General features: G+C 50.6%; 1 protein-coding gene across 3 annotated transcripts in view; it reads left to right on the top strand.

Moving 5' to 3' along the window:
- The window catches only part of NTN1 (netrin 1), a 185,148-nt gene that overhangs the window by 111,251 nt on the left and 47,189 nt on the right, over positions 1–26,708 (top strand). For all 3 annotated transcript variants that reach the window (XM_016154671.2, XM_016154669.2, XM_036222774.1), the window contains exons 3-5: positions 6,341–6,529; positions 19,370–19,519; positions 22,823–22,876. In XM_016154671.2, the coding sequence (XP_016010157.1) occupies positions 6,341–6,529; positions 19,370–19,519; positions 22,823–22,876 (393 nt within the window). The remainder of the gene's footprint in view (positions 1–6,340; positions 6,530–19,369; positions 19,520–22,822; positions 22,877–26,708) is intronic.

Below are 26,708 nucleotides of genomic sequence, written 5' to 3'. Positions count from 1 at the left end.
CTGTGCTGATTCTCTTCTCAGGCCCTATTGCCTCTACCTCGTTCCTAACAGAGCCCAGAAGAATGGCCTCCCCAACTGTCAGTCCGGGTAGCACTCAGCACAGTTGGAAATTCCAGATCTGTTGCGAAGGTTTCTAGAGTGTCGCTAGAGCACTGTCTACCACCCTGGGAGGGCAGTCTTGGTCTTGTTGGCTTGCACTCACACCAGCATCTGGTCCTTTTAAAGGCTTCAGTCGCATTTGCCGAAGTTGAGAACCTCATTCATTCCCTGGGCAGCATTCAAAGCTATAGGATCTGCACTTAGAGAGCAGAGTCTTAAACAGCAGTAAAGGGCTATAAAAATTCACATACCCTGGAGGTGGAGAAGTCTCAGTCTCTCAAACCCAGGGTTTCTCACACTTGGTGCTGTTGACATTTTGGGCTGGTTAACTGTTGCGTGGGAGCCTGTTCTATGCATGGGAGGATGTAGTGGCATCTCTGGTCTCTATCCCGTAGATGCCAGTAGCACCGCCCTCCATTGTCTATAGACATTGCCAAATGTCTGCAGGCGGGGGGGGGGGGGGTGGGGGGGGAGGGGGGGAGGGGGGAGGGTATAAAATCACCCCTCAGTTGAGAACCGCTGCTCTGATCCTCGCTCCACGCACCCCCATTACCCCCGGAAATTGTGAACACTTCGTGCAGTGAGTAGGTCTCATGTTCCTTACCCAGCAGCCACAGATAAAATTAGCTAAGAAACTGGTGAGAAAAGCAGCACCTGCCCCCAGCCCTGCAAGTGCCCACCACGCCCCAGCCTGCTCCTGTGGCCCGGACACATGCAAGTGGTCGCCAGTGATGGCAGATCTAGAGCTGTGCTTACAGGGGTGCACAGGAAGCCCAGGGCTGGGGACTAGTTTCTTGTATGCAAACTCCCCAGCCTGTCGATGGTGTATACGTGGGCCAGTTATTTTGGACAGTTCAGCTCCACATATGTCAGTCCAAAATTTCCTGTTATGCTGCAGAAATAACAATGGGGCAACCTTTTCAAAAGATCTGCTGTGGGAGGGAGGGAAGAATGTCAGGAGTGATCCTGTGTTCTGGAAGGGCAGAGGGTCCCTGAGCCAAGCACAGAGCCTCTGAGGAGGCCCATAGCCAACGGGCTTCCTCTTCTATTGAGAGCCCTTGAGCGAACCAGGGCCAGATTCCCCGAGAGACAGGACCAGGCTATGGCTTAATCATGTCCACTGGATTCTTTCTGGGCCTGGGTTAGCCCTGGTGGGATTGGAGGTGAGTTCATCAGGGTGTTATTGGGAGAGGGCCGACATCTGTGTTTGCTAAACTCGTCAAACTAATGGATGCAGATTCAGTCTCTGTTGTGTACAAGGCCCTACCCAGGGTCCTGGGAGGAGTCCAGGGCATCCCAGATATGGGTTCTTCCCCTTAAAGTACTGCAGTCTACTTGAGCAGACAGTAGTTAAATCAATGTGTTAATGCAGCAAGACAAGTATTAAGTACTTCAAAACAACAACAAAAGAAGTGTCACAAGTGTCACAAGGCAATGCCTTGTTGGGGTGTAGTCTAGGCAGACCACGCAATCCTCCATTTGTCCTGCATATCTACCTACCTACCTACCATCGATCCATCCATCCATCCATCCATCCATCCATCCATCCATCCATCCATCTTCTCTCTGACTTACTCACTTTTTGCTCTCATTTATACAACAAAAACATATTGAGGTCTGCTCCGGGCTAGCAGATATAAGGGCAAATACTGTTCCAGTTCTCTAGGAAACAATGCATCTGGGGAGAGCATTTGTCCCACTTTATCTGAGAGACCGATGGCAAGAGTCTCTCATCTGTCCCTTCACCTGGACAGTTGAGAGTGCATTGTCCATCCTGTCTCCTGGTGGCCCATGGCACGGGACCTGGCATGCAGCTAGAGTGCCTAAATGTGTGTCAAATTGAACTGGCCTGGGTGTGGCAAGAGGTTGGACAATCCAGGCTGGAGAAGGAGGTTTGGAAAAGCTTAAGGAAAAGTGGTGACTGGCATATGTTAAAATAGAACTTAGAAGAACTTTTGATGGAAGCAGAAAATAGAATCTCATCTATTGGGTCCCATTTCCTGTCAGGTTTCAGGTTGGGGAATGTGTCCGTGGGTTTCTCATTCTCCTCCCACCTGCCCCATGGATGTAAAATGCAGCCACATGTGATGTATCCTTGGTGATCCTACATGACAGCTTAGGTAGGCGTAGAGCTCGGGGTCTAGACCAGAGCAGCTCTCACTGGGTGGGTGGGGGACCCTTGGACTGGATGCAACCCCTCACAGGGCAGCCTTCCTTAGAAGTTGCAATGCCCTCCCCGCCCCCCAACCCCCGCCGCCCCGGCTGACTTGTCTGTTCTCACAAAGCTGCCCTTTCCTTCCTGCCTTGAAATCTGATCATGAAATGAATACTCAATATTTTTGCCTCCTAGAGAGGAAGGAGATAAACAGGAAGACATGAGGGATTAAGGTGTCTCTCCCGGGAAGGGGCTGGGGACAGGCAAGGAGTTGGGCGACATCTCTGTGTGGAGCCAACGGATCCAGATGTGAGCTGCTTTGCCCGATGCATTTTTCCATTTGTGCAGTGAAAATAAAACAAAGAGAAAAGAAAACAAGCTGTAAAATACTTTGCAGAAGGTTGAGCGTAGGCAATTGCCACTTGATGTCCTCTGACAGCTCCAAATGGGGGAGAGAAAGGAGGCCTGCCTTTTGATGTTAGACCTCCGAGTTTTCTTTTGTGTGGCCGGTTGTTTGGGAAGAACCTTTTGTTGGTGCAAGGTGCATATGGAAGAGAGATACCAGTCCAAGGTTCCCCTTGGGGTATAGCTGGGGGCCGAGCTTCTGGGAGGGGCTCAGAAGCTGGGTGGCCCTGTTGGTGGAATGGAGGAAAGCTGAAGCTGTTCTCACAGAGGAGGATGAAGGATTAGCATCTGCCTCCAAGAAGGACCAAGAAGATGCTGTTACTGAGGCCTTTCCCAGTATGAGAGAGGCCTCAGGAAGTGAGGCCAAGGTGATCTTTCCAGATCCCTGTCCCTGGGCAGGTGTGCCAGGCCCTGTGACTTCTCTGCTAGTAGGTAAGAGCCAAATTCCAGGCTATATTCTGAGCCCAGCTGTTCCTTTCAGTGATATGGGTCCTTTCCTGTGGGGCACTGGACCATGAGCCAGAAGACCCCGTATTCCAGTTTTGCCACTCCACCCCCCCACCCGATTTGCTGGTTCAGTGGTCCTGGGCTAAGTAGGTCAGTCAGTTCACCCCTCTGAGCAGCCACCTATCACCCTAGTCTGGCCGAGTGAGTCCAGAGGGACAGTGAACTTGTGTGTGCACAAGGGTCCTTTGTGCTAATAGGCAGGGTGTGGCTGCAGTTTTTTTCTTTGTACAGTTGAGCTCAGCCCCCAAGGGCTAGAGGTGCTGAGGGAGGCTCATCAGGCTCAACGGAATCATTCTCTGGCCTAATATGGAGTCTGGCTGCTTCCAGACGTAAGGTGTGCTGAGTCTTCTCTTGTCTCCCCACAGCACCTCCTCTAAAGCACTTGTCCATCTCTACTTGTAAATTAAGTGACTAATAGGTGTGTGATTTGGAGGGTAACTCCAGGAAGATCATTTAAAGAAGCTTATCATAACACCAGAGAAAAAATTAGGGAAATAGTTTCTTAAAACCACAAAAGTAATATATGAATAAGAAACAGTAAAAATATTTGCAGCTTGTATGGTAGGAAAGACAAATGGGTTTTAATCCATCATATATAAGAGCGCTCGACATCATGGAAAAAAAAGACCCCACCTTATTTGAAAATTGGGCAAATGGCATGAACAGGCAATGCACAAAAAACGAAATATAAATAGAAAAACAAACACATGGAGAAACATCCAACCTCACTGGTAATCAAAGACATGCAAATTAAAATCATGTGTGTATGTTTTCCAGACGAATTGGCAAAGATTAAAAAAAAGAATGCTGATACCAAATGAATATTGTTATTCTTTTCAAGGATGTGGCGAAATAGGAGCTCTCGTATCCTGCTGATGGGACACCCTTTCTTGAGGGCAATTTGGCAGTTTGGATCCCTAGTTAAAGACACGTTGATCCAAAATTTAACTACCAATTCTGTCTTGAGAAATTTACTGTACAGCAGCCCTCAGAGCAGAGTGCAAATACGTATGTTCAAAGGTGGCTACCCCTGGGTTGTTTACAATAGTGAACAACTGGAAACAACCTAACTACCCAACCCAGGGAGGCCCTCCTTTTAAATGCACCCACTGCGGATCCAACAAGCCCATTACATATATCCGTACAGCAGCAGACTAGACAACCTTTCAAAATTATGAAGAATGTTACCTGACACTAAAATATGTTCACCATTATGAGATAATAGGCTACAAACGCGAGATGTACAAGTGCGATCCATGTCTGTAGGAAAGAATTAAATAGCTTCACAGCTGAACAAATGTTAATTAAAGCCTGTGAGGAAGAACCCCTGTGTTAACAGCAGTTGGTGGAAATTTGAGTGCAATTTTTTCCTTTCTGTTTTTGTTTTTCAACTGTCTGGCATTAAAATGTATTTCTTTAGAAATTACATAAAATGCAATTTGAAATGAGCTTAACACACAAGCAGGGCAAATCGTGTTACAGTGAGCAAGATTAGGCTGGATCTAGGCTGGAATTATTCTGGTGTTAGAGGCCTAAGGAAAAAGGCAGGTAGCATGAGTCACAGTGTGGTTTGAGGAGGACTGTGTGGGGGCCACGCGGGATGCCTGGGGAACCCATGGCCCCTTGTGCCTAAGCCAGGCTGGTAGGAGGTGAAAATGGGCCTGGACGTGACATTGAAACCAAGACATGGAGGATGAGAAGGATGCAGGCAGATGAGGAGTGGGCTCGGGAGAAGAGGGTCCTAGGAGGCAAGGAACAGCATCTGCAAAGTCACAGAGAGGGCAGGCAAGGGTTCCTCACACAAGGCATGCCCTAGGCACTGAAGCATAAGAGTGAGAAAGGGAAGCAGGATCAGCTGCTTCCCTGGAGGCTGTGTGAAATGGTTTAGATTTTAACCAGGGGAAAAACTGGGAGCCACTGAAACATTTTCAATAGGTAGCAGGTTCTCAGATTGGTATTTAGAATTCCTACTGTGGTTACAGTTTTGAGAATACAATAGAGGGCTCAGCTCAGAGAGACCAAGGCCTGGTAGGATGGAGAAGAGTGAATGGATTTAGGGGAGGCCCCTTTGGATCCAAGTGGTGACTCTAGAGTGGGAGCTGGAAATATGGATTTGGGAGTGAGGAGCGCAGAGGCGGTCCTCCTGCCATGAGGGGTGAACAAGGCCGACCAGGAGAGCATCAGAGCGGAGGGGAAAGGGTGTTGAGTCCTGAGGAGAATGTAGGGAACAGGTAGAGAGGAGAAAGAGTGGGCAGGAGGAACCAGAGAGGAGGATGCTGAGGGCCCTCTCCAGAGGATCCTGAAGTCAGCAGCGTGGGAAGTCGCCCAAGTGGGTGGTGGGTAGGAAGGTGGCGCAGCAGGCCCTAGCAGCGTCAGGGGCACGAGGAGGAATGGGAGGAGGAGAGCACGGCCTGGCGGCCAGAGCTTAAGGGAGGGGGGAGTGTGTGCAGGTGGAGGTGGGTGCCTGGAAGCAGCGCATGAGCCTGCTCAGCTGCTGTAACAAAGCACCGTGAACCTGGCGGCTTAACCAACAGTCATTTATTTCTCCCAGTTCTAGAAGCTGGAAGTCTGAGGTCAAGGTGTCAGCAGGGTTGGTTTCTCCTGAAGCCTCTCTGCTTGGCTTACAGGTGGCTGCCTTCTCCCTGTGTCTTCACATGGTCCTTCCTTTGTACTGTGCACCCCTGGTACCTCTATTGTGTGTCCAAATTTCCACTTCTAATGAAGACACCAGTCAGATTGGATTAATGACCTCATTTTAACCTAATCACCTCTTTCAAGGCCCTGTCTCCAAACACAGTCACATTCTGAGTCCTGGGGCTAGGGTTTCAGCAAATGAATGCAGGTGGGGAGATACGAGTCAGCCCATAGCAAGCAGGATATAAGCACAAGGAGGATGCCACCTCTGCCTCCCAACTCGGAGGTGTGTAGGTGGACCAGGCACTGAGGGAAATGAACAGTCTCCATCTGGGAGGAAGCAGGAGCCTCAGCCATGGTTCAGGTACTACGAGGTGGTTAATGGTGCTTATGAATGCAAACTGGGGAACCAAGAAGCTCCCAGAGAAAAGACTGCCTCTCTGCCCTGCAGTGGAATAGAAGGAGGGTGTTGGGGGACAGGGTCTCTTGGGGCCTCCACGAGTACCCCTTCCCTGATACCTCTCCCTGCCTCCCCCGCAGCCTGCAACTGCAACCTGCATGCCCGGCGCTGCCGCTTCAACATGGAGCTGTACAAGCTGTCGGGGCGCAAGAGTGGGGGCGTCTGCCTCAACTGCCGCCACAACACTGCTGGCCGCCACTGCCACTACTGCAAGGAGGGCTACTACCGCGACATGGGCAAGCCCATCACCCACCGGAAGGCCTGCAAAGGTAGGCGGTGGGGCCGGGCTTTGGGAACACTGTCCTTCTTCTCTTTTCTGTGTGCTTCTCCTTTTCTTTTCATATTTTCCAGACCACCTACAAATCAGCATAGACTCTGCCTCTGTCTCTGTTTCTGTTCCTGTCTGTCTCTGTCTCTTTCTATCTCTGTTTCTCTCTGTCTCTCTGTCTCTCTCTCTGTCTCTCTCTCTGTCTCTCTCTGTCTCTCTCTCTCTCTCTCTCTCTCTCTCACCCACGGCCTCCTTGGTATTCGGAGGCATAAGCTGAAACAAAGGGGCAATGGAAAAATGGCTCCAAGGAGAAGAAAGGAGAAGGTGTGATCTTTGTGCAGGCGCTGGGCTCTGGGCTTGCCACCCCCGCCCCGCCCCCTCCCAGCGTCTGTCCCTCTGCACAGGTGTGCTGCATACCACAGGGCGGGGGTCATGTTCACCAGGCTTATGTCGGCACAAAGGACTCTCTTTTACCAAAACCAGGCAGACGGATTTCTTTGGCTGTGTGTGCGCCTCCCGCCCCTTGGCCCCCCCCCCCCACTCCCGACATTCACACAGACACAGACACGCACAGTTGCAGCTTCAGGGGCAGGGGCTCAGAAGGAACATTTAATCCACCTGCAAATAGCTTTACTTCTCAGGACAAAAAATTAAAAGGAGACGGGAGACTCTATTTTCGTTCACTGAAGCAAGCACTAATATTTTAGCTTTCTGTTGTTTGTCTTCTTCCAGTAACAAAAATGAAGCAATGATGAGATGATTCAGAGGAGCTGATGAAATGCCAGGAAATTTAGTGACGTTGGGGAAGGGGGAAAGTGCACCCCCCCCCCACACACACACATACACACATTAGCTTTTAGGAATTCCAAGAATCAGGGCTCTTTGGGTTCAGAATTTGGGGCCCAGAGCCTAGGCTTGCCGTGAACATGGCTTCCTAAGAAGATATTATCTCTGAGAGCTCTTGGGCTACAATCTAGCATGGACGGAGTCCTGACACAGGAGAAACCCAAGCCATGGCAGGTTCAGGCCCAGATGATGAGCTACAGTAGATAAATCCCTCTGTAGCCAAAGTATCATCATCTTAACAGGAAATCCACCAGATGTTGGGCACTTGTGCATCAGACTGATTACATAATTTGCAGGCCCTAGTGCAAAATGAGGATATGGGACTTCTTGTTCAGGAATTACTAAGAATTTCAAAATGGCAACAGCAGAGCTTCACGAAGCATGTGCCCTTATGAGTGCAGGGCCCATGAAGCCAGCTCTGCTTGTATGGAACACTTTATTACAAAATAAAAAACAAACAAAACAGGTTCCCAGTCTGCATCTTGAGGAGAAGCCTCTTCCATCCCAATGAACAGGGTGGCTCCCAAGATACAAGCAAGCTTCCCTTCCAGATCTATGGACTTAAGACTGCCTCTGGTGGTTGTCTAGAGAAATTTAAGCATAAAGGTATTTTGGGCATTTCCACATCAAAAAACAACTGATTCAGGTGAGAATTCCCCCAGAGACTTTGAACAGGTACTGAGAAGGTGGCATTGGCAAAGGGACCCAAGAAATGCCTGCAGTGGCAGGAAGGTGTGAGCAGGGACTTGACCAGGGAGAGAGGACTTTGGGTTTTTAGAAACGTAATTGGAAGGTATCCAACTCATTTGCCTGTGCCCAAGTGTTCATTGTCTTTTATTTACAGAAGAAATTGAAGCCAGGGTCTTGTAAACAACATGTTGCACATAGATTTCTTGGGGATTTGGCCCAGAAATGCTAATCATCAGGGGTCACTCAGGTGGATAAATGGAGAACTCCGCCAGGGTAGTGAGAAGGCCTGGGCTATGTGTAGAAGGGCAGTGGTTATGTACTGTCCTGTCAGTTTCTACTATCAGAGCAGGAAAGGTATATGCCCTGGAGAGACAGAAAGGGTCAGGGCCTTGGCCATCTTTCCATTTGCCTCCCCTTTCTCTCCTCTGTTCCAGTGGGGAGGGACAAGGGTACAATGTGGCCTCTCACTGTTCTAGGTGAGATGTCAGGAAGGGACAGGGAACCTGCAGACCATTCTCTAGGGTTCTGCCACTCCGGTTAAATGGTGTGGAGACACCCAGCTTCCTTTGCTGGCTTCCAGGAGGAACAAAATTCAGGCAGACAAGGGTGTGGTCCTGTCTTATTATTTCAAACACTGTGGTCAGCCTTAGGGTCTTCCCCTCCAGCCCTGGACAGCAGCTACCCCCAGCATTGGTGGGAACCCTGGGAGAACTCACAAAAGAAAAGAAATGTATGGATGGATTCTGCTCAGAAGGATATCTGCATATCCTGTTGGGGAAATGTGACGGGAAAGGGTAGGATTCTCAGTATGTACTGATTGGTGAGGAAAAACAATGCTTCTAGGATTCTGCCACCTGATTGGTGAGGAAAAACACTACCTGGCCAGTCCTAACACTGATTAGTGAGGAAAAGCATTGCCTGAAGTGTCTGGTTCATGTTTGGTAAGAAAAGACACTGTCTAAGAGATCTGCTCTCTGATTGGTGAGCAAAAAGAATATGACCTGAAAGGTCTTGCCATGTGACTGGTGCAGAAAGGCATCTCTTGAAAATCCCAGATATTTCCCCTCAGGTCTCGTTTTCCTGGTACGACTCCCTTAGGGGCTCTGGGAACTTGGAATCCTCAGTTTCCCGACAGGACACTTCCTACCAAAGAAAGACTCTGAGATCTTGGTGGGAACCAGCTGTAAGAATTCTGATGCTAGCTGGGAGATGTATATCCTTGAGATCTTCAGACAGGGGTCTGTCCATCCCCCCCACCAAGTTCGCTGCCTTGTCTTCCCAGGGCAGATGGTTTAAGGTAACAGTTCCTTTTGTGGAAGCATTGGGCCCCAGTATTTTGATCTCTAATGGTTTGCTCTCAGAGGCTTCCAAGATCTTGTAGGTGTGGAGCCACCCTCAGGCACTGTCCTGAGGGTTGATCTCAGCGAGCCCCATCATAGCCTTCCGTGAAGTCCCATTTCTTTGCTGTTTCAGATGCATTTCACAGGGGAACTGAGACAACTGACAGTGGCTCTTGACTCACACAGGCAGTTGACCTGAGGCAGGTTGGGAATGGCATCCGGGCCCTCTTTACCCCTTGACTTCCCAGGACCTGGGAGGAGCCCCGGGCTGAGGGCTGAGGCCACCCATACATTGCTGGCAATTGGCTGACTCCCAACCTTGTTCACTTTAGAGCAGGGGTGGAACTAGACAAGAACAGCTTGGAGCAAGGGCATTAGATTCCAAATGGTATTATGCAGTCCCCCATTTGGGAAGTTTCATAGCAACAAATTTGTTGGGTTCTTTCTCCCCTCCCCTAGCTTAGAACCAACCCCAGGCTGGCAGGGCTACTGCATACAAAGGGGCTGTAATAAACATGCCCAGGGAACAGGCGGCTGCACTCTCCCCCTATTCAGCGCAATTTCACAGCACTGAGAAGGCCTCATTATGGCATGGGCTGTTGTCCTATACAAAGTCAGTGAGATGAATTTCTCCCTTTTCTCTGCAGAATCGTTTGTGAATGATACTCCTCCTGGAATCTGTCAAAAGATAGGCGGTTTTGTTTACCATTTGTCTTCTTTATGGACTGGGGGGCGCTTTCTCTTTGGAGCCAGTAAAGAAGACATTGCCATTTAACCATTTCAGCCATGCCTCCATTTAAATGATATTAATTTATCATCTTCCCAAACCATCTGTGATGGATAAAGACATTCCAGGAGTCTCCCGTGAACTGAATTGCGATGAGAATTAAGAAATTAACCACCACATCTAGCCTCCCTGCACAAAGGGCTTTCGTTCCACCTCACCGAGCAGCCTGTTCCTTTCACTCATTGCCCTGCTCCCCTCAAGTCTACGTGGCTGAATGCATGCTGCCAAGAAGGACCCTCAGAAGATGCAGGTGGCAATAGGATGGAGGGATGCAGTGGTCCTCACCATCTTGGCCAATGCATACTTGCTGCTCCCATCTACCCCCCGTTTCTCCCAGCAGTTCTGTCAGGGGTTGAGGGTGGAGTGAGCTCCTTGGGCCACCTCCTGTGACTCCCTGCCCACTGTGTGTGGCTTTCCGTGTCTTTCTCATTCTTGATTCTTGTCCTTCACTTTAGGGCATCCTCAGTACAACAGGATCTTTAATAATGTTCCTTTATTCAGTGTCGTTTTGTAATAATGTTGATGAGATGTCATAGGAATTTAACTCTTGTTTATATCAATTAGTCTATGGTAAAATTGGTTTTGCTTAAAGTCACCGAAGCTATCGACAATGTCTCTGTCTTTGTCTCTAACTTGTGTGGAGATTCTCACCTGTGGCTGTACTTTGGAGACTCAAAAATACTGACTCCTGGATCCTGCCCCCAGAGATTCTGGTTTAATTCATGGGTCCAGGTGAGACCTGGGCACCGGGAACCTGAAATCTTCCCAGATGAAATGTGTAGCCAAGGCTGAGAACCAGAGCCGTGGGAGAATTAAGAGGTGAAGACAGTGAACTGTTCTTGTGTTGAGAAAGGTGGCCTGGGCCCCAGGGTTTATTTGTATGAGGGGGAAGACTTATTGTCAATGAATTTAAATCTTTTTATGACTCTCTATGAAAATTGGATAGAGGGGGGTGTGTGTTTAAAATTTTTAAAAATGTAAACCTTGCTAGGTAGGGCTGGGAGCGTAGCTAGTGCAGTCTGATGTTCCAGAATCCAGGTGAAAGCATGGGATGGACATCACTGCTAGATTGTGTGTGTGTGTGTGTGTGTGTGTGTGTGTGTGTGTGTGGATCTGATCACTTAAGGGTTTGGTCAGAGCACAGCTAATAACCTGAGACACCCCTTCCTGACTCTTAGGTAGTGTTCATGCAGCTCACAAAAGCCTAAAAACCTCAGGAATGCCTTTCAGTTGGTTGGTCACTTGTCACATTTTCATTTCCTGTCATTTTAAGTGGGGGCAGGGAAAAAGGGTTGGTCACCTTAGGCAGGGTACTCATTGGCTAGAGCAGCTCCCAGCTTAGGGAGCAGAGACCACAATCAAAGGAGTGTCCTCTATTAGGATGCAATTAAGGCCGGCACCGCCAGGGAGAGAGGAAGTCAGAGGAGAGAAAGCCCCCATGGAAGCTCAACTCCAACTGTGGCCTCTCTGGGTTGCATCCTTATCCTGTTCCCTGGGGAATGTGGAAAGGTGGGGGGTCGGAAATTCTGATCTTCAGATTTGGCTCTAGGTTCAAAGCCTGTAGAGCATGTGACCTCCCTAGACCTCAGTCTCCTAATCTATGAACCATATTCAGATTTATAATTCGAGTCCTGTCCAGCTTTGATATTCCACATTCCACATGCTCTTTTTAAATATTCTAAATTTTATCAGTCCATGAAACAACAGGATAGTGTCTTGTATCAGTGAAGTTTATGACTTGGGAACTTGGAAAAGCTGGCAGAAATCAGGTGCAGGTGGTTTTGTTCCAAGGTCTTTATAAATGCAGGGTTCCTGCTCTTGTGACTAAACCCCCCACGGTGTCCTGCTCTGAAACGGGATCTTCAGGCCCAGCACTTTGTCTCATTCCCTTGGGCATCCTTGGCCACTTTCTTTACCTTCCTGGGTGCCAGTTCCCTGTCTCTGAAGCCTACTCTCATCCCAGTTTTGCATGAACGTTTTTGGAGGGTCCTCAGGGGTCCTTGGTCCTGAGCAGAAAAGCCTCCTGATCTTGAGCTGCCCTGTTAATGGAGGGCATTTCACTTGGGAAAGAACTTTGCTACCAGGAGAGTAGCAGGTGGCTCCAGCTAGCAGCCTTGGAATGAATAGCTTTTAAAAGCCTGGATCTTGAGACCACAGTTCAAATTCCACCCCTGGGCAAGTTATGTACTCTTTGGTGCCTCAGTTTTCTCATCTGAGGGGTCGATAATTATTCCTCCTCCCTCCTAGGATCATGGCGTAGATTAAATGAGATGATGTAGAGGAGGTCCTTGGCACATGACATTACTCCATACCTGTTAGCCGTTAGGATTACTTGTAGAAGCAGAGGGAAATCCAGCGGAGACGATCCCTCCTTTGGCTCTCCAGTCACCTTCGTTCTTTCAGTGATCAGTGGCATATGGGAGAACCAGCCCCTCTCATGTGAAGGGCTCAGCCCTGATGTGGACTTTGAGGCCAGTTCCCACAGGACCGGGGAGGGCCTTGGGGATCTGCCCTAATGCTGTTGTACACTCTCAATAAAGGATTTTACACGCTTTGGGAGCAAAAATGACAAACGAGTTGAACAGCGGAGATGAGTGTCCAGCAGCTGCTTGTGGGGGTGGGGATGGGCTGTGTTGTGTAAACGCGGTTCTGAAGGTGCCACTAAGAAAGATCCTGCTCTGAGCCTGTGCATGCAGTCTCAGCCCCGCCCCCCTCTGCCCCCCATCTGTAGGAGCTGTGCCTTTCGCCTCAGCTATAAATCAGGTGCAGGAAGACTATAGTTAACTAGATCATGGAGGGTCAAATAACCCAGTTTGGGATTACGGGGCTCCCCTCCCCTTCTACTTCCTGCTGTCTGCACCTTGATCTGAAAGTGGCAGGGGAAAGGAGAGGTCATGCAATATGAAACATTTCTTCTTTTGTGCCTGGTTAGCAACTGCCGGGAGCAGGAAAAGCGTAGCTGCGGAGGAGGTTGACACAGACAGCTGAGATGAAGTTTGTGGATTATCTGCGGATTTAAATGATCCCCGTTCCCTCATTAGCATGGAGAATTTAGGAGCAGAGAGTGTTCTGTAGTCAGGTTGCCACTGATCTAGGATGTGAGGGGAATCATGTTCCCTGCTTGCTCTGCCTTCATTCCTTCAGATTCATAGGGTAAATCAGGTGGCCTTTGCCATGTGGGGAGGGCGGCAGATTTGCCCCACGTTTTTTCAGTGATTCAGCAAGTATTTGTTGAGCACCTGCTACATGCAAGAACTGGGGTTGCAGTGCTGACTGGAACAGACATGTTCCCTCAGAGCCTGCTTTCTGGAGGGAGGTTGATGATAAGAAAAAATAAGCATAAGATTATTATAGATTGTGGAGAGTTACGTGAAGAGAAAAACGAAGTGGAAGGAGAGGGTAAGTAGGGGGAGCCAGTCTGCAAGGCGACCAGGGTAGACCTTTCAGGAGACAGGATGTTTGAGATGAGACCTCCGGTGTGAGGAGTGAACACCTGTGGGGAAATTGAGGCAAGAGCAGCCCCAGTGTCTGGAGGCGAGAAAGGGCTTGGTCAGAGGGAGGCGAGGGACAGCAGGGTTAGCTCCCTTGAGGCTTTGCCCTCATGCTGTTGCCTGCTCCTGCTTTCTTTGTGGGTGGTACTCAGATACACAGCCCTGTCTTACTCAAAGTGAAGAAGGACGTTTCACCCTAACCCAGTGCCACAGGCAGATACAGACCTTTGTCTTGATCTTGGAGTCCCAGGTGGCCTCAGGATTGGCTCTAGGGAGCAGCCACATTCACTGATAGCAACCTCCCGGAATTCAGGGCAAAGTGTTTTCTCTCCCTGTGTACTTCTCTACACTTTGGAGGCCCTGTGAGCACTAGAAAGGGCATTTTCCCATCAGACCTTGGCTGGGAACAGAGTGCCTCCATCACCTGGTGTTTGGGCTCTTTCTTCTCAAGGGACAGGAAGGACACTAGTCATATTGGATTAGGGCCCACCCTAATGACTTCATCTTAACTACCTCTTTAAAGCCTTTCTTGAAATACAGTCACATTCTGAGGTACTGGGGTTAGGTCTTCAACACTGGATTTCGGGTGGTGGGGGTGGGGCCTAATTCAGTCCAGAACATGAGGTGTGCCCCGGCCTGCCTGAAGCTGTCCAGGGAGGTCTGGGCACCAGGCCAGCCCCTCTCTCATCCACAACCATATACCCTGGGATCACTGCCATTTGAGGGTCCTGCCTGACCCCAAGGGCTCCTGGAACCAGGTCCTCAGGAAAAGTCACCGGACCTGATAGCCCAGGATAGATTTCCAAAAGCCCCGGTGTGAGCCATGGTGAGAGTGGGCACCCTCAGTTGTGCATTTCCTCCTGATGAAGGCTGTTGGGACATCAGGGATTCAGGACAGAGGGTGTCAGAGGGAGGAGGAGAAGGCGGCTGCTCGGGACCAGTAGCCTGGGATCTGGACCATTTGCCTTCCAGGTCAGCTCTGCTGGGGCTCTCAGAAACCCTAAGTGTGCTTCTCTCAACTGACAGGGAAACTGAACCTCAGTGAGGAGATCCCAGCACGATGCAGTGGGCAGTGCGTTGGGCAGGGTGATCAGTGGGTGTAGGTGGAGGGCCCGATGTGTCTGGCAACACGAGAGAGCACTTACCTTCCACCCTCGGTCAGGACACGGCAATGAACTGCAGCGATGGGGGTCATGGTCTAAGGGTCAGGCTGCCACCCTGGATCCTTGGAGCCCTGTAGACACCAAGCCTTAGACTGTTAAGTTGGAAGTGACTTTAGTGGGAGTGTAGATCTCTGTCCTTACAGGTGAGCCTCCTGAGGCTCAGAGCGAGCGAGGCACTAACCCGGGGTTACACAGCATTACTGGCAGGACAGGCTCGAACCTGGGTCTCCTGGTGCCCACCTGCGTGTCCATATCATCTGTGCCTGTCATGGCCCAGAGCAATGACAGTCTGGCTTCTCTGTAGCTGGAGACCCTCCAGCCCGCCTTGTTTGTGAGAAACCTAATCCTGCCGCCTTCTCAGGACCTTGGGCTTCCATGTGGTCTCACCTTCCTCTCATGGAAAAACCGTGGTGTAGATCGTTTCCTGTGACCAGGTGTTGCCTGCTCTGTGCAAACGGGTGACCTGTGTGGAAGGGATTGAATTCCGCTGAAAAAAGCGGCTGACTTCCAGGGAAATGGAAGTCACCCAACGAGCTTCCTGTGGTGGAAGATGTTCTGACCCAGACCGAGATCTCAGAATCAGGGAGGCTCTCTGTCTCCTCACCAGATGCCCTGCAAAGGAGAAGACCTCCACTCAACTGAATTCCACATTCTCCCCAGTGCAGCCTCCCCTCTCCCCCTACTGCATGTGTGTGTGTGTGTGTGTGTGTGTGTGTGTGTGTGTGTGTGTGTGTGTGTGTGTGTGAGGTTTGAGGGAGTACAGCAGAATCCCTTTGGTTTTCTCTCCTCATAGGCCAAGGTCTGGGGCTTCCTTCATAACTGGCAGGTGGATCAGACCCCCTTTCTTTGACACTGTTTACCAGATTCCCTTGTCCCAGACTGTATAAAAATCTGCTGTAGGGCACTGTCGTCTATCAGTTCTCTCCAAACCTTGATGTTCACCCTTCGTCGCATAGAGGGATAATTTGGGCTTTTCCTTATTCATGGGATTTTGGGAAAAGTCCTTATTTTGAGTGCAATATGAGTCTGTGAGGATTGTATTTGGTTACACATAACAGAAAATCCACATAGCCATTGTTTCAACAGGTTTAAGCATGTATTTCTCCTCGCCGAATGAGAAGTACAGACGAGGCGTCTAGAGAGGATGTGGGCCTCAGTGACACCCTCAGAGACCGGCCCTCTCCACCTCCCAGCCCCCACATGGCCTCCCTCTGCCTGTGATATTTCTTGCCAGTCCGTGGTCTCCTCCTCTGTGTGGTCGTGCCAATTTCACAGGCTGGTGTGAGGACCAGAGGGGACAACTGTATGAGAATGTGGACATGCTCAGGTGCTCACAGGTGTCTGGTGGTGGCGCTCTGTAGGAGGAATGCTCCGCCTCTGGTGATGGTCCCTCTACCCTGGAGGTGACCTGACGAGCTTCCCGAGGCCCCCCTTTCACCCTTTGGGACCCTGATGGCTTCTTGTCCTGGAACAGTGATTTGTGTGGAAGCATGTCAGCCTGCTGCTTCCGTTAGACCAGGTCAAGGGGCCAGTTGGTCAGAGTCTTTGCAGAATCTTGGGAGAAATATTTGGAAACCAAGCAGTAAAGTACCTCCTCATTTAATCAAAGGACAGGCTTATAGAAAGTGCCTGCTGCACAGAGCAGGCCCAGCGCCTTGCCATCACCAAGGATGGCCCTCAGTACCACCTGACCTCAGCTGGTACCCGGCTCCTCCCTGGTAGCACACCAGCCCAGGCAGCTGAGAGGACCCCAGCTGTGAGAGGGACTCCCATTGCTCCCTGCATTCCTGCTCTGGGTCAGCTTCTGCCACGGTGAAAATGACCTGAATCGATAGTGGTGCCTGTGAGTGACTTGGCTCTGACCCGTTAGTGACTGAGCAACCTTTGGTGACTTCCTTCCGGTCACATCCAAGGATCCTGATGGAGCACAGCTGTGTTCTATCAGCATTGAGGGGAGGACGTCTTGGCTTGAATCTTAGCATTTCCAGCAAGCTTGTGAATCAGGCCAGAGGATGTTAGCTGGCAGGAACCTTAGGAGACTACATCCAACTGGTGCCCATATCAGGGGTTCAGGATGGTGGTGTCTTTTGCTGTGGCCCTCTGCTTTTATGTGGCCGACTTAGAGATGCTGCCCATGCTTGATCGCCCTTCCCATCACAGGGATGGATTTAAGAGGCCAGAGGGAAAGGTCAGCGGTCTTCTCCAACCATCTCCTCACATCATCATCCGTAGCTTGCATCAAGGCTGGGTCTTTTCTTACTGAATTAAAAAAGAGAAGAAGAAAAGAAAAAACAAGAACAAAAACAAGGAATGAACTTGAGTTCAGGGTAGATTTAAGAAGACAAGTTCCGAACAAAAGGATTCAAAAGGGCTTACTGCTATCTACAGGGGCAAACCTGGAACAGCTCATTTTCCTCCTGTGGATCCTGTGGTGTGAGGACCCCGGACACAGTCCACCAGGCTTCCTGCTTGGTGTCCCGGGCCTGCGTTCCCTGCCGTCTTCCCACCTGTCGGGGAGCATCCGTGACCAGGACCCCTACTCTAGGGTTTCTGGAAGCACTCATGCATCCAGACAACTTAAACAATTTCTTACATTCCTCTCCTTTCCGCTGTTCCCTGCTCCTTCCTTCCTTTTCCTAATTCTCCTCATCAGCCACTCCCGGGCCCAGGCCTGGCCAGGAGAGGCCATATCCCAGCCTTATCTTCATCCAGACTCATGCCCTCACAATGAGCAGTGCTGGCTGGAGAAATTCTAATTTAGCTTTTTAGGAACACTGCTCTCACTTATTTTCTTGGAAATATCTTTTCCCATTTGAAGCAGAAACACATAGCACCAATTAAAATGGCTGCAGGATGCCTTCCTGAGGACCACCTCCCCCATCCCTGAAGGGAGGGGGAGGGGGAGGGAGAGGGAGAGAGGCAGAACATTTGCCTCCTTCATCTCATTTCTCCCTCCCCACTCACACGCTCTGAATCCACTTGCTGGATTCAGGGAGGCAGGAGTCAGCAGGGAATTCAGGTGTCCTGTGTCAGTCAGTCGGTGCAGCAGTTCTTGCGCAGGTACCATGGTGTTGGTGGGTATCTTGGTCAGCTCAGGCTGCTGCAACAACAACAAAAAAAACACAGACTGGGAGGCTTAGACAACAAATACTTATTTCACTCAGTTCTGGAGGCCGAGAAGCCCAAGATCAAGATGCCTGTAGATTCCGTGTCCGGCAAAGGCCTGCTTCCTGGTTTGCAGATAGCTGCCTTCCTGCGATGTGCTTGTGGATCAGGCTCTCTCTCACCGTCTCTTTCTTTCTGCCCATCCCTCCCTCCTTCCCTCCTCCCTTCTCTTCCTCCTTCCCTCCATCTTATAAAGGCGATAATCCCATCATGAGGGGCCCACTGTCATGACCTCATCTAAACCTAATGTCCTTCCAATGGCCACACCTCCTAATGCCATCAAACCGGGGGGTTAGGGCTCTTCGAGGTATGAATTTGGGGGATACAAATATTCAGTCCATAGCAGTGGGGATATCCCCTCTATGTCCTCTGGCCATTCCCTCACTAGGATTGAGTCCTTAGAACACTAAGGGAACTTCCGGGTGCAGTGTGATAGGTTGAGCAGCCCCAGCTCTCCAGCCCATTGCAAACCAAAAGGAGGTGGCGGGGGCGGGGGGGGGGGGGGTTGGTGCCGGGGCGGTGTGAGGCCTGCTCTGGTGAGGCCTGCTCTGCGGTGCAGCACCTACTGACTGGCCTGAGAATTGAGGCCTCCGCTGCCCAGCTTGGCCACTCCCTTTTTGTAAGACCCTGGTGGTGGTGGCAGGGGCGGGGTTCCTTTGCCTCCCCTCTTTGGACATATAATCAGGTGTTTAAATGATCACTGTGACTTTTCTCAGTGCTACAGTTTATGAGTTTTGTGATCCCCGAGCCTGAGCCTTGGACTGTCTGGTTGCAAATGAGGCTGGGTGGGTAGACCAGGTAGGGTGGGGGTGGGGGTGCAGGCAGCAGCCTGGAGGTGGGGGTCACACCTCCCTGGTGATTCCCCTGGCCTGGAAAACCCTAGGGCTCCATCAGCTTCCACGGCCAGGTGCTCCCACCTGAAGGTCAGTAAGGAAGCCTGGGGGCCGGGAGCTGGCATGGGTGCAGCAGTGAGAACACAAGCTTTTCCACTGAGAGGAGGTTCACCTCTCAATTCTAACTCCTCCATCTGGGGTCAGACTTTGCATTCCCGAAAACGTATGTGAAGGTCGGCCTTCCTCTAGGCCTTTGGAAGGGCTTCCCCGCTTCACTTCCTGCTACCGAAACAGTCCTTTCAAGTCGGTCCACTCTGATTTTCATTTCCCATTTCCAGGTAGGCAGGTGACCAGTTATCAGAGCTTCTGGAATGTGTGTGGGCTTGCCTGGGCCTGCTCCCCCATTTATGCTCCTTCCCCCTGGGGTGGGGTCCCTGGGGCGCCCCTGGGTGGGGAGGCCCCCTGAGGGTGGGTGTGCACTGGCCTCTTCCTACCCTCTGACCTTACTTTCGTGTCTCTTCCACAGCCTGCGATTGCCACCCCGTGGGCGCTGCTGGCAAAACCTGCAACCAAACCACCGGCCAGTGTCCCTGCAAGGACGGTGTGACCGGCATCACCTGCAACCGCTGTGCCAAAGGCTACCAGCAGAGCCGCTCTCCCATCGCCCCCTGCATAAGTACGTGCCAGGCACCCTCTTCCTTGAGGCTCTGGCTTGGGTGTGTGCACTGGGCGGGGGCCCCTTTCAGCTCACTGACGTCCAGTGGGCATAGTGCTCACTGGGGCCCCATGTGTGACACTCAAGCCTGTGGGGTTCTTGCAGAAGCAGCTGGGGCCCAGCAGAGCCAGCCTGTTTGTCCTGACAGAGTGAGTCTTCTGCTCCTGGGTGGACACAAGGCCACCTCCTCAGCCCGGGTCCTGTTCCCATATGCCACCTTGAGCCTGAACCTGGGGTGGGCCTGTACCAGGGGCCACCATTGCTGCTGTGAGAATTCTAACTCCCCCTGCTTCTGGAAGATTCAGAATAGAGGGACTGGTACCACCTGGCCTTTAAAGGAAGCTGGGCAGGGCTTCCATGCCCTTATGAAGTGTGGGAATACCCCTGAAGGCCCCATTAGGCTAGCTATTACCCCTTAGATGCTGGAACTTGGGGAGAGGATGAGCAAGGTCGCAGGGTCACTCAGGGACCTTGGTTCAGCTAGGCTTTACTGTCTTACGACTGGTAGGATCACATAGGTGTCATGAGGGGAGAATTAGCCTTGGGTGAAAGTCAAGCCTGGTTGAGAGCTGGCCCCGGCCTCGGCCTCATCAATTCCCTGTGCAAGACAGGTCTAAACTCAGCAGGTGGATGGAAGAAGGTGCTGATCCCAGCTCACCAGGCAGACCTTGGGCTACAGTCTGCTTCTCTAGAGCTGGGTTAGCACACCTGGCCTGGGCGGTCGGCCCACTGCCTTGTTTTATATGGCTTGATTTTTTTTTTTTTTTACTTCTTTAAAATGATTGAAACATAATTAAAAAAATACTATTTCATGACATTTGAAAATGATACGAAAGTTCAGTGTCCATAAGTAAAGTTTAATGGGGACACAGCTGTGCCTGCTGTTCGCATGCTGCCTATGGGTGCCTTTGAGCTCCAACAGCAGAATTGGGCAGTTACCACAGAGACCGTGTGACCTGCAGAGTCTGAAGCATTTACTAGCTGGCGTTCGGCAGGAGAAGTCGGCTGACCCTGCTCTAAGGTTTTAGTGTCCTTCAGCACTGGGAGGGCACTGGCTTTTCCAGTCAGTCCCGAGGGACTTGGAACAACCTTAGACACAGCAAGAGGCTGGGGTCCTCACCCCAGCACCCCCTTGAGGCCCTGGGAGCAATCCCACCTACCTTGCAAGGAATCCCCCCACACCCACACTGGCCTGAAACATGCTACACCTCACCTGCCTGAGCTGGGTGTGGCCTTCACTCCCAGAACATTTCGGGCTGTATCAGTTTTGGCAGCTCTTCTGACCAGTTTCTAAATCAGGAGACAGGTCCGCAGGGGTCCAGTAACAGCAGATAACCAGGGCAGAGCAAGGTGAAATGGTTTTGATGACAACTTCTAATTGTCAGAGTCTAACAACTTGCAAAAATTTTTCTTTTCCATCTGTCCAAAAAGCTGCAAAGTGAACATTTTTAGCACACTGGGAAAAAATCAGTGCTGCCACCTGGGGTTATGAAAACACAGAGAGAAAAAACAGCGTCTTCCTTCTAAAAGGAGTCAGGAGCTGTCAGGTTGCTCAGAAATGGCGGGAACCAACATTTCCATTGGTCTGGGGGAAAGACCTTGAAATGGAACTATGCTTCAGAGTCAGAGACAGAGACCTGGGAAACGGAAGTCCTCGCTGCCCAACTTGCGTGAGCATTCCCACCAACAACCTGAAGACCTGGGTCTCCATCCTGGGACTTCTGTGAGCTTTTCCTGAGGGGATCTGGCTATAGGCGACACAGTGCTGAGGGACTTGTGCCCTGTTTCGTCACAGCTCTGTAAGCCACATGCCCTCTGCATACACCCCTGTGCCAGGCCTAAGGCGCTGGGGTTGGGCAGCCAGTGTGGTTCCATGGCCACTGGCCTCAGCCCTGTTTGTGAACTTGCAGGATTAGGCCAGACCATTCAGAGGTCCCCTCTGCAATGTTTCTGCTGGGACCAAGTAGCTCATCATGAGGGCTAAGAGAAGGCCTGATACAAGGTCCAGTTTCTTAATGGGCTGCTGTGACAGGGCATCTGTGGGTTGTTGTTGCTGATAAAATACCCCAAGAGCAATATTTGCCTCCAAATTGACAGCTGGGTTCTCTGTCCATTCCTTCTGCGAGGTGCAAAGGCTGGCTTCTGTGGGTGTCTCTCAGATTTGCCCCTGGCCTAAGAGTGTTCCATCTTTATCCACCAAGGTTCCAGTCCCAGCTGATCTAGAGTCTGAGGATCCAAGAGAGGTCTTACCCTCAACAGTCAGATGGTGGCCAGAGTCAGTGGGGCTCGTGGAGGCCTCCGTGACCCCATTTTCATGTGGTCACTCATCAGGGGAGGCGAGTCCTTGCCCCTCAGGGACCTTTGGTCCACGTTTAGTCCTCATTCAGAAAGAGGAAGCTGGAGCTGTGACATCTGGTCTTTCTAAGAGACTGGTTGAACCCTCACCTTTTGGGAGCACAGGGTCAGAGCCAGGAGCTAGAGGGAGCTCATTGCCATTCTAGATGGAAAAGGAGTGATCCCAATGAAGTGGATGCTTCTTCAGGCCCCTCGATCTTCTGTATTGTCAGTCTGTTCTGCCCACCGAGACAATGCCTTAGCTTGTGAGATGCACCTGTGAGAACCTGGGCCAGGGGTGCAGACCCTCTCCGCACGTGTAAGACACCTCCCAGCCCCCTCACATGCCACACCTGCCCTGAGCGCCTTCCCCACTAATGGGCCAAGGTCAGAGGTGGGCAGGGCCCAGGCAGCCACATTGCGATGAACGGGGGGCATAGGAAGGCCCCTCTCTACTGCCTCAGGCTGAGCCAAGCTGTGGATACACAGACAGTCGAACCCAAGCACATGCACTTGGCAGGCCCCACTGGGGAGCAAGGCCAGCTCTTCGTGCTACTGTCCCTCCTGCTTTCTCCCCACTCCGGTCCCTTCCTCAACAGCCAGGAGCATCTACATCCCTGCCAGGTGAAAGGACAGCTTCTACAGAAGAGGGGAGAGTGCTGGGCCCCCATGCTGGCTTGGCTTTCTCCTCCCTGACTGTCCTCGGGGTGGGGGGTTGAAGGGGTGGGCAGGAAGGCTGGGAGAGGTCTGTGCTGTGCTGATTCTTTTCTAAGGTCAAAAGTTATACACACACACACACACACGTGTGTATATATATATGTATATATATACACATACACATATGTGTATGTGTGTGTGTGTGTGTGTGTGTGTGTATTTAGTAACATCTTCTTACCTTGCTTTCTCTTCCTCCCATCTTGAATCTCACAGAAATCCCTGTGGCACCGCCGACCACTGCAGCCAGCAGTGTGGAGGAGCCAGAAGGTAGGCCCTTCCCCTTCTTGCTCATGTCTTGCTTTTGCTGTGGCATGGGGTGGGGAAGGGAGGGTGATTAGAGGGATTAGAATCCTCTGAACCACCATCGGGGTGCTCCTCAGTGTGAGTGATACCCCTGGGTTGGATTGAGGAGGATCGAGCCACAGGGCATTTTTCTATAAGGCCCCCTTCCAAGAATAAAAGGGAGGAGGTTTGTTATTGCCTGTGGGCTAACCTCTCTCCCAAGCCTGGGACCCTTGAAGCTGCACTCCTCCTCCTCATCCACCAAGGGTGAGAAACCTCTTGCCAGCCCAACACCATCCAAGTCGAGGGGTTAGGGTGGTGTGTAACTCCTTCCTGGGCTGCGAAGTAGGAAAGGGATGGGTGACTGGGACAAAAAAAGGCATTCTTGAGCATGAGAACAGAACAGGGGTCCATGAACAGACACTGGGTTAGAGAAGGGCTAGGAACTGGGACTGGAAGAGAATCACATCTTCACTGTCTCTCACTGAAATTGAGCATTTCCTCTGTTGCAAAGGTGGGCCACAACCACAGCAGGGTCAGCGGCAACTGTAACTTGGCCACCAGCAGAAATCACAGCTATTTTCACATCCCGTTAAGAGTCGGTGCAAATAACATGAAATATTGTTGATGCTTGCTATTTCTTCAAAAGTATGGAAGTCATCAGACCCCCTGCTAGATCCTGATTTATAATCATTAATAAAGAAGCACATACATTATGTAACTACTATAAATATTGGTTTTCAAAAATATTTGGATAAGTGTATTTCAGTATTATTAGCTTCCTTTGTAGTCATATGTATTTTATTTTCATATTTAAAAATATTACTGTGAGAAAGGGTCCATGGGTGTTGCAAGTCCTTGGCACAAGAAAGGTTACACAGGGCTGGAAGCCTGGTCGCATAGGGTGCCACATGGGGAGCAGGCCAGGCCTGTGTCCTGGGGTTACACAGGGCTTTGTGTAGTGGTACTTGGAGCAGGAGCAGGAATGGGGAGCAGAGAGAGTGACAGTGGGGCCTCTCGTAGACATCAGTGCCAGCTCTGGGGACCTCTCTCCTCCTCTCCAAATAGGATTGTAGGGAGGTGTGGGGGAGGCTTGCATACCCATGCAGTCGCTGGAATATTTTAGAATAAAGACTGAATTTTTTTAGCATTGGCAGTATACTGGGAGTTTGAGAGAAAACACATTTTGAACTTGCATATATACAGTCAGCAAACAGCCCTTAAATGGGAAAGGACAGAAAAACATTTCAGGGAGTGCTGAGGCCACACTGGGGATATTCAAAGACATTTTTGTCTTGGGTTGTTAGGTAGTCTTCCGTCAACTTTGGTTGAGCTGCAGGGGACATTTAAAGGAGAATTAGCAATGACTAGGGGCCAGAGGAAGCAGCATCACAGCAAGCACCTGGGAGGCAGGATGACAGAAGCCAACATGGGGGCTGAGGAAGCTTTCTGTATAAACACTTCCATTTAATGGTGTCTTGACTTGTGCTGTTGCAGAAAAGATCCAAAATCATACCGGCAAGAAACCAAGCAGCACTCAGAGAGTTGGAGAGTTTATTACACTGCCAGTCTCAGAGGAGCTAGAACTCTGAAGATCTGGACCAGGAGCTCAGTTGCAACATTCCTTATATAGACCCTTTTTGACATGGGCTGATTGGTTAATTTGTCCTTAGACCGTTAAAAAGCAGCAGGAGTTGCTATGCTTGTAGGTGGTTACATTGCAATATAAAGGGCGGGAGTTGCTATGGGTTACCTGCAGTTAAAAAGTGTTATAAAGTGTGGGGGTTGCTAGGGGGGTACAAACAGTTACATTTGTTGCTGAGACAGATCAAACAAAAGGCAAGGTGAATCTTTAGTGAATTTGGAGTACAGCCCATGAAGCTAGCACATTTACAGAAGCAGAACAGAGAGCTGATGAGCCTTTTGAATTAAAGTTCCTCTTCAGTGCTTCCATGATGTGACATCAATCGCATCAGAACTCACCTGGACAAGCTCTTTGGGCTGTGCACACAACTAATCCAAGGCCATGGCGGATCTTCATCATCTCTCTCGCCTCCCATTTTTCTAGTCCTTGTAGCTTGACTTTAGGTTTCTTGCAGTGTTTTTGTTTGTTTGTTTGTTTGTTTTTTCCTTTCCAAATTAGAAATGGGCAAATGGAAAAAAAAAATAGAGGGAAAAAGTAAAACAACTCATAAGATTTCTGTACAGGCCACAAGAAGCTGGTATAAAGCATGCGACCAGACAAAAGAGTCCTGAGCAAGTACTTACAAACACTTGTAGCATCCTACTTTGAAAAGTCTTCCTTAGCAGTTCTTGGTTAGTTGATTAACTTCTCTGACTCTTGGTTTTGTTACTGTTTATTTCCTTTCTTCCTTCTGAACCTTTAAAAACATGATTTCAATAGGAGCAAGCAGTGAATAAACACCCTCACAAAGTGCTTTGCTCACAGAGGAACTGAGCAGGTGTGATGCCTGTAGCTTTGGCCAGGCCCTTTTGGAACCTCTCTGGTGGTCTGTGGATGCCCAGGATCTTTGCTACTCGCACTGCAGAACTGGGGCCATGCCACCAGAGAGAGGCTGGGCTTGCCTTGTCTCAGCAGGCGGGATGGTGTGGGCAGGAGGCCAGGGGCCCCCTGGGAAGTTGGGCCTGGGAGGCTCAGCTCTTCCAAGCCTGTCGATTCTTGCAGTGTTTGAATAGGGAAGCCCTCTGTGCCAGGCTGCCTGAGAAAAGCTTATTTACTTTTGCCTGTGTAACAGAGGCGAATTAATAAACCGAGAATTTGTCCTGAAAGCTGATGGACATAACCTCACCCTGAACCCATCCCCTTGCAAGGCTAGCTCACTCAAGGAATGCTATCCACCTGCTGTCTAAGCTGGCTGGGACCCCATCATGGGGCGGGGGTTGGAAGGGGGGAGGTCTGGGGCCAGGGGTCCAGGAGGGGAATGAGCTGGAATGGAGATAGAGACCACCCACTCCCAACCCAGCTACTTCTGATTATAGAGACCTCCACTCCTAGAGCTAATAGAGAGGGCTCCGTTTTCCCTTGGCCTCTATAAGCTCTGAGGTGGTTGTTGATTTGCATGTTGTTTGGGTTTATGGAGGCCTCTTGGGAGGAGCCCGGGTTTGGAGCCAGGGATCTGGGGTTGATTCTCCACTGGCTGTGAGGCCTTGGACGTGCAAAGACTTCTCCTTTCTGCATCCCTTGAAGAATGAAGGGGTGGGACCAGTGGTCCTTGGGGTGGGGGGACCTCCCCACCCTGCTTCTTGTGGTAGGAATGACCTAGGGCTAAGCTTTCTTCCTCTTCAGAAATGCCTGCTCACTCTTCTCTGCTTCTGATGATCTGCTTCTTCCACAGTTCCTTGCAGAGGCTCTGTGGGCAGAGGTGCTGGTTAGGTAATTAACACCTGGCTGGGGGAATGATCTCTAGCATTTACCACTTTCCCTTATGTAAACACTCCCTCCTGGCAGGTTTCAGAAGAGTTAGGAAGAGATTGTTATAACTGGCTCTCAGGGCCAGTGTGTGCAGACTCCGCCCAGCACTGCCCTTGAGCCTTCCCTAGAAATGGAGTGTTGGCACAGGAACACAGAAATCTAGAAGGAGGAAGGGCTACCTCTTAGCAGGGGAGAGGCTATTGGTCTTTGCTGGCCTCCTTGGTGTGAAGGGTCCCAGCAGTCTTTTGAGTGGAAGCTTGACTCAGGTTGGAGATACAAGAACAAAGAGCCAACTCCTGGGCGCCTCATCTCCCAACAGGGTCTTGGGTCCTCTTTCCTGGCCCTGAATTCCCATGGCACTCACCCTGTTTGGGGCTCTACATG

The sequence above is a fragment of the Rousettus aegyptiacus genome, unplaced genomic scaffold (genome assembly GCF_014176215.1).
Source record: "Rousettus aegyptiacus isolate mRouAeg1 unplaced genomic scaffold, mRouAeg1.p scaffold_m13_p_6, whole genome shotgun sequence".
Lineage (NCBI taxonomy): Eukaryota > Metazoa > Chordata > Mammalia > Chiroptera > Pteropodidae > Rousettus > Rousettus aegyptiacus.
Note: the sequence above shows the minus strand (reverse complement) of the source record. Positions and strands in the feature narration are given on the sequence as shown.